Genomic DNA, 8438 nt, shown 5'->3' with positions numbered 1-8438 from the left:
CGCATTGTCACATGCCTTGTAAAAATTCATAAAAATGTGACTGAGCAACTGACGAGTAATACTGTTTCAGCGCAGATTTTGAATCCTGGTTAACAAGCAGATAGCGCTGTCAGAATACATGCGATTTGTGCGAAAACATAACATTCTGCAGTTTATTTAGTAATTGTTTAAGGCCATTTCGCGATTTCAATCATCATAAAGTATCCAACAACAATCACCCCTTCCTCTTCTCATCGAAGACATGCGATGCAGTACTAAACAGTCTCTCGCTGTTAGTGCTTGTAATGATTTTTGCGTCTTTCTCTGACAGTTTAAAGCTTCCACACTGCTAACATGTTTGTTGCATTATAAAGAGTGCGCGCTGTCAGAATACATGCGATTTGTGCGAAAACATAACATTCTGCAGTTTATTTAGTAATTGTTTAAGGCCATTTCGCGATTTCAATCATCATAAAGTATCCAACAACAATCACCCCTTCCTCTTCTCATCGAAGACATGCGATGCAGTACTAAACAGTCTCTCGCTGTTGGTGCTTGTAATGATTTTTGCGTCTTTCTCGGACAGTTTAAAGCTTCCACACTGCTAACATGTTTGTTGCATTATAAAGAGTGTGCGCCTCTCTCTTTTACGTTGGTTACTATTTGATAGCGTCATGTCATTGTTCGGTACAATTTATTCGGTCTTTTCGCTTATTTGTTTTTTTTTTGCTATTTTCGGCCGAATAATTTCGGTTGCCGAACATTCGGTGCATCCCTAGTACTTCTGTATATGTTTTTGAAGCTTGACAACTCCAGTCCTCATTCAATTTCCTAATACTCATACGTAATGTAATATTGTGTCATCTGGTTCAGTTGAATGTGTTTGTCGTATGTCAGAGCTCCAGCACAGCTCAGATCGGGGGAGAAACAGCCCGCAGCTCTACGACAGCCCGTACGAGGAGAGAGTTTGGCCCCGGTCGGCCCCCGAGGAGGACAAGAGAGAGAGCCATCTGCCCCAGGACGACGAGAGGCCCGCGGATGAGTACGACCAGCCCTGGGAGTGGAAGAAAGAGAACATCTCCAAAGCCTTCGCTGGTAAGACATGCTGCTGGGTAGAGATGGGCTCCATCCACACCAGTACGTTTGCATCCTCTTTTGAGAATGTAGTTTACCACACTATAAGCAGGGTCTGAAATGAACAGTCAGCAAATGTGAGTAAATCAAAGCCGGTGTTTGGGAGCAGCTGCCTTTGGTTGGCAGGTGTGGCGGAAAGTTAGTTTTGAACCCTGACTACTGTGTGATGCATCAACAGATTAATTAATAAGCACGGTATTATCATTCGCAGCTCTAAACACTGGATTTGTTTGCATTCCATAAAATGATCTGTGGGTGCAGTCTGTCTTTTATCCTGCTCATGAGAAAGGAAGAGGGATGTGTGGGGCATCTTGATAGATGGAGACAGGAGGAGAGGAGAGAAGTAGAGCAGTCATGCAGAAAGATCAGAGCCGCTGTGTGACTTCTGCTCTGCATCACGTCCACACACACACACTCAGATCATCTCTCCCTATGTGACTGAAATGTCACACACTCTTCATCACATGGTCATTTCATCACTTCTGATCAGATTGCCGGTTGCTCGTGGATTGTTCACGCTCTATCAGATGCATATTCCTCACAAACATGGCAAGAGCTTCTCAAATCAAAGCAGGAATCCTCCTCTACCAAGATGCTGGGAGAGAGTAACTAGTGTTGTTGGCTAAAGCAAGAAACACTGCTTCTTTTGCTTATACTGAGGGATAGTGATTTGAACAAACCCTTAAATCGTAAATATAGAATGTTAATGCTTTTTTTAAATATTCCACAAAAATGGTTGTTGTTGTTCTTAATTGTTCTTAACTATTTTCTATGTTTCAAAATATAATATGAAGATATACTGCATAATTTAATGCTGTACATTTACAATTTTATGGGGGAAAAACATCAATTAAAGCAATTAAAACACTTAAGTATTAATACAAATATATAATTTAATTTAAAAGAATGCAAAAATGTATAATATTTTAAATATGAATAAAATATACAAAAAGTAAAATAGATCAAATTAATTGTAATGTATTTATATATTGCAAAGTGGGTATTTTTAAGTCACTCTTTTTGGTTGCATTTTTAAAGTTCTAATTGTTTTGTAGTAGCCTTTGCAATATTAATGTATTTCTTTAATTTGTGTAGTTTTATGAGTAAGTCATATTTTAAATAACTAGAGTAATTGAATAATAAATTATTATCTTTAATAGTCGTAGTTAATACTTATACATTTGTTTATTTGATAGTATTATTGCAGTAGTAATGTATTTTATGGGGGAATGTATAAATGAAGACAAATAAAAAAATTAATACAAATATATAATGTTATTTATACAAATGTAAAAATCTAGAATATTTTGTATATAAATAAAAAAAATATATACAATTATTTGTAAACCTTACTAACTATTAATAAGCTGCAATTTAAGAGTTTATTGATGCAAAAGTCATAGTTCATAGTTAGTTAACAGTGAGAACTAGTCCCCAAACTAAAGTATGACCCCTTTTTTAATGTTTTGTAGTAACTTTTGAAGCTAGAGACTGGGATCAATGCACGCTTCCCCGTGAAGAGGCATCGAGGAAGGCAGGAGCATCCAGAATCAGCCCTTCGTCCAGCAGAGCCACCATCCTGCACAAACCCAGCAACACGCAGGGCATCCTGGGAGAGAGAGTGGATCCCACGCTGCCCCTGGAGAAACAGGTGTATGTATTAACACATGACCCGCCTGAGCTGTGCTGCTTACAGGAAACTGTATGAAATACTTAAAAAGTATTTAAAGGGATACTCCACCCCAAAATGAAAATTGTCATTAATCACTTTACCCCCATGTCGTTCCAAACCTGTAAAAGCTTAGTTTGTCTTCAGATCACAATTTAAGATATTTTGGATGAAAACCGGGAGGCTTGTGACTGTCCCATTGACTGCCAAGTAAATAACACTGTCAAGGCCCAGAAAAGTATGAAAGACATCGTCAGAATAGTCCATCTGCCATCAGTGGTTCAACTGTAACGTTATGAAGTGACGAGAATACTTTTTGTAGGCAAAGAAAACAAAAATAATGACTTTATTCAACAATTCGTCGTCTCTGTGTCTCTCCGCATCACCGTAGCGCCATTTTGGAGAATATCTGCTGAACGCAAGCAGCGTACGCTCTTCTGTGTCAGCCGCTTGCATGTATGAATGATTCTGAAGACATTATTTATGCCTAATCCTGACTTCAAGGATAAAATTATGAAGAATTATGGCCGATTACGGAAGAAAATGCAAACCTGAACCAGATGTTTTCTGCTACATCTGTGGGTGTTTAGTACATCCAAACAGCCACATAAAATGACAGTTTTTGTCGGGAAAAAGCTTATTTATAAACCTGTTTATGTACATTTCTTTGACATTAAATGTATGAATGAACATGTTTCCAATCCGTTGCAGATTTTAAGTTAAATTATACATTGAATACCTCTTCATTAAAACCAAAACGTTTGACATTTAGCTCCTTTTGTTAGTTTAAGAAGTGCATTGCTTGTATATCTACAATTTGAACATTTGTTTGCTGATTTTGTGAAAAAAAAAAAAAAAAAAAATCTATATTTGATTTTCTTTCAAGACGCAGGGCTGTGTAATATCGTCAATGAATTGTACGCAATCTCTCTCCATTTTCATTTAACGGAAGTATTGAGTCTCGTGACACTTCACAGGTGTTGATAGCAGCTACTGAAACACTGGTGTTGTGAAACCCTAATAGTGGCCCATCTGTGTGTGTTTCAGATGGTACCATGGTGCATTGACTCGCTCAGAAGCTGAATCTCTGCTCACGCTGTGTAAGGAATGCAGTTACCTGGTGAGGAAAAGCCAGACGAGCCGAAACGACTATTCACTGTCTCTCAGGTACAGTCTTACACACAAACTCACTGTCTCAGGTGTACTCTACAACCCAAAAAATCATTCAGGAGCATGATTTACAGTGTTTAACGTTCAGTCATTATCAGTCATTCCCTCACAAGTAGACTGTTTTGTTGTTTTGATTTTCATATAAATTTCTGCTGCAATTCAGAGTTGTTGTGGCTTTTCTCAGAGCTTTTTGGTTTGGTTCAGTCCCTGAGTACAAAATGGCATCTTTGTAGAAACAAGGCCGCTGATGACCTGGGCGTTCTATTAGTGTGCTGTAAATGTCCATTAAAGCGCCAGCTACTGTTTTGTGCTGTGTACTGTGAATGCTCTCAGATGTATAATAATTGAAGTACTTGTCCCACATTCACATTTTTTCGTGAAACAGTCAGAGTCATTTGATTCTATAAACAGAGCAAATTGTTCTTGCTAAACTAGGTTTCTCTTTCTGCATCTTTATGGGAAATGTAAAGACCTTAAAATAACCGTTAAGGTTTAATGTTTCTCTGGACACAAAATTACCACCAATATTTACATGATTATGTACCACCATAACCAGTCTAAATTTACATTTTAATGTACTACTCCAGCTATTCTAAATGGAACATTTGATATTTACATTTTCTTACAATTTTGAAACCAAACTTTCATAAAGACTTAAGGGTTGTTTTGATTGAACTTTGGCCAGTAAGAAACCAATTAGCAACCAGTCTGAACACCCTAGCAACCATATAGCAACGCCCTGGCAGCCATCTGGTTCTACTTTGCAGCCTCTTTCTATTTCTCTTTATCTAATCTGCTCTCATTTATTGAAATTTTTTCTTTCCCCCTCATGCTACCTACATATTGTACTGCTGAAGGGCAGTTACGTCTAGTTATTATAGTTCTGTGTAATATATTCAGGTTTGAGATGTTTTGTGTGGGTCTGAATGCGTTTAGCATGTTATTAATAACGTAGTGCCCAGCAAAATGCAGTATGGCTGCTTTTCAGTTTTATGGGGGTGAGCAGTATGAACAAAATCTTACATCATCGTGGTATTTTAAGCTTATCTTTTAATATTTTTTTTAGATTGTATGAATCACAGTATTGTTATTTATTTATTTATTTTGGCTGGAAATTCAACAAAAATGGTTTATATATTAATTATTGTCATAATTCCTATTGTGACGGGATCCAGTAAATTAAATACTTTACAAATGAAATGCGCTTCATCTCATTTAATTATTTTTCCTTTTTATTCCTTTTTTTATTGTGGCGAGTTGCAACATCATTTAGAAACCATAAACTCTTTTTACCAATTTTATCCTCGACGTCTTTGTGACACTGACAATTTCTGTATTTGCACATATTTCCACATTTCCTTACTGCATCCACTTCAGTGCTAGTGCTTTAGTACGGTTTATATACTGTTATAATATTTATTCATATTTTGAATTGGTTTTTATTTATATTTTTTTAGGTTTCGTTTTAGCTTTAGTCATTTGATGTGCTTTTATTAGTATTAGTTTTTAATCATTCTATTTAGCTTTTTTATATCATTATTTATTTTTAGTAACTTTAGTAGCTTCAGCCTAAACCTGTAAAGGTTTACCTGAATTTTTTTATTTTTAAATGGAACAGTTTATTGAAACTAGGCAACACACACAAAAAACACATTTGATACATCAGGCTTTTATGGCTCATATGATATAGTGAGAATATGGAGCTCAATTTTTTATTTTCACAAATATGAAATTCGGTGCAGTTGCTGATATTTATATGGCCAGAATGTTCTAATAGCTTGTAATGAAAATCAATGAGATCTTCATAACAGTATAGCAGAAAACTTACATGAAATACTATATACAATGGCATGCGAAAGTTTGGGAACCCTCTGTGAAAACGTTAATCATTTTAACAAAATAAGAGAGATCATACAAAATGCATGTTATTTTTTTTATTTAGTACTATCCTGAGTCAGATACTTTACATAAAATATGTTTACATATAGTCCACAAGACAAGAAAATAACTGAAATGATTAAAATAACCCCGTTCTAAAGTTTGGGAACCCTTGGATGATTCACAACGGTTTTTTTTGTTTTGTGATGGCTGTTCATGAGTCCCTTGTTTGTTCTGAACAGTTAAACTGAAAGGTCCTGCAGATTCTTCCGTTTTCCAGCATCTTCTGCATATTTGAACCCTTTCCAGCAGTTACTGTATGATTTTGAGATCCATCTTTTCACACTGAGGACAATTGAGGGACTCAAACACAACTATTAAAAAAAGGTTCAAACATTCACTGATGCTCCAGAAGGAAACACGATGCATTAAGATTGAACAGGATGAAGATGTCCAAATTTGAAGATGTCCCAATTTTTCTTATTTTGTTGAAATATCATTTTTTTTCCCATTTAGTACTGCCCTTCGGAAGCAACAGAAGATACTTGCATGTTTCCCGGAAGACAAATTAAGTCCAATTTACCTTGATCTTCAAATTCAAAACGTTTTTCAGCTATTTTTTGTCTTGTGGACTATATGTAAACATCTTTTATGTAAAATATCTTACTCGGGACATTACTAAATAAAAACATGCATTTTGTATGATCTCTTATTTTGTTAAAATTATTCACGTTTTCACAGATTCTGCAAGGGGCTCCCAAACTTTCGCATGCCACTATATACAGTATATGTGTATATATCAGTTGTCTCTCTGTATCTCCCAATAATGTCTTAAGATGGCATTTAAATGCTTAGTTTGATGATCAGTTGATACATTTTTTTCAGCAGAAGACCAAAAAAAAAAAAGTATCAACTATCAATCAGATGACAGAATGCATGTAGCAGATTGTGTTCAACAGCAAAGTTTTATTTGTTTATCTTTTAGAGGCCTTAGAAATATTTGCATATAAAATATGAAACCGTAGGCTTTACGGGGTTAAACTGTGTTCATGTGACATTTTTTATTTGAGCTTTATTTCAATGAATGAAAATGATTTTTAATGGTTTTAGTTGACAGTAACAACAGCGTTTCACATATTCATAATGTACAGCGGTCTCGCCTACTACTATTGTTGTATAAACAGTATAGCGCCGTCTCTACCGACTGACACATTTCTACTGTTCCAGGTCGGCCACACAAAGCAATATGCAAACTCAATGACTTTCTCTCTCCCCCTCCATCTGTCTGTCTCCGTCTCTCTGCAGGAGCTGTCACGGGTTCATGCACATGAAGTTCTCGCAGTCTCGTGATGGGAAGTTCATCCTGGGAGAGAACAGTCCTCCGTTTGACTCCATCCCTGAAGTCATTAATTACTACACCACGAACAAGCTGCCCATCCGCGGAGCCGAACACCTGTCTCTGCTGTTCCCGGTGCTGGTGCAGACGCTCTGAGACCACACACACACGCGCTCGCTTATCACGCGCTCGCACACATGCACACTCAGGGCTTCACTCAGATGGCTACTACAGTGCTTCATTTTCAATCACATATCACCGGCTCTTCGAGAGTTTGATTTATGTTTGGAGTGGGAATTAGATTTTTCAGGTGTGTTATCAAATTCATCCCTGGTGTGAATTGAAAACACAGTCGGCCTGTAGTGACACTGTATCGATGTGCAACACGCGTGTGAAGAATATTTTCCACACCACTGGACTCTAAAGTGTCTTCGCATCACATTGGGAGCTGCGATATTATTACTTTCTCTGCTCCAAACTCTTCAAATGATAGATTTAACATTTGAGGATAAAATGTAGCCCGACCAAAGTATTTATAAAGATTTGGCTAAATACTAAAAAGCAATGATGTACGGTTAAAATCCACGCGTGTGAAGAATATTTTCCACACCACTGGACTCTAAAGTGTCTTCGCATCACATTGGGAACTGCAAGATTATTCTCTGCTCCAAACTCTTCAAATGATAGATTTAACATTTGAGGATAAAATGTAGCCCGACCAAAGTATTTATAAAGATTTAGCTAAATACTAAAAAGCAGTGATGTACAGTTAAAATACCATCCTCTGTAGGATTTCTTGATTTTAAAAAGTGAAGTAATTGACCTGAAAAGATGGTTGTCATCATTTGCTCATTCTCATGTCATTCAGAAGAACCTGTTTGACTGACTGACTTCTGTTGAACACAAAAGAAGATATTTTGAATGATGTTAAAGATGCTTTTTTCCATGCAGTGTAAGTGGATGGTGACCATGGCTGTTATACTCTAAAAAGGACAAAATCAGCATAAAAGTCTTCTAAAGCCGTACAATAGCTTTGTGTGAAGAAAACACTCCATTTGAGTTATACATAAATGTTTCACTATGCCGCAGCTGTCAATTCTCATTTGTTTCTCTATATTCAAATCAATATTTGTTAACAAAAGTCGAAACTGGAACTGTCATAATTATGGTATTTAAAAAAAAAAATCTAAAGTATGATGAGATGAGTCATAATTATCCAAATTATGAGTCATAATTGACAAATTATAAATTGTAATACAATAAAAGTTGAAA

The 8438-nt window shown here is 36.3% G+C and overlaps 1 protein-coding gene across 2 annotated transcripts in view; it reads left to right on the top strand.

The window, feature by feature from the left end:
- Positions 1-7726, top strand: part of LOC107600191 (SH2 domain-containing adapter protein F-like) — a 15147-nt gene extending 7421 nt beyond the window's left edge. For both annotated transcript variants that reach the window (XM_016292021.1, XM_016292022.1), the window contains 4 exons: positions 877-1074; positions 2586-2766; positions 3830-3949; positions 7136-7726. In XM_016292021.1, the coding sequence (XP_016147507.1) occupies positions 877-1074; positions 2586-2766; positions 3830-3949; positions 7136-7322 (686 nt within the window). In that variant the 3' untranslated portion in view covers positions 7323-7726. The remainder of the gene's footprint in view (positions 1-876; positions 1075-2585; positions 2767-3829; positions 3950-7135) is intronic.
- Positions 7727-8438: the final 712 nt, after the last annotated feature.

The sequence above is a fragment of the Sinocyclocheilus grahami genome, unplaced genomic scaffold (genome assembly GCF_001515645.1).
Source record: "Sinocyclocheilus grahami isolate Dianchi unplaced genomic scaffold, SAMN03320097.WGS_v1.1 scaffold280.1, whole genome shotgun sequence".
NCBI lineage: Eukaryota > Metazoa > Chordata > Actinopteri > Cypriniformes > Cyprinidae > Sinocyclocheilus > Sinocyclocheilus grahami.
The sequence above is the reverse complement of the archived record's forward strand: the minus strand, read 5'-3'. Positions and strand labels throughout refer to the sequence as shown.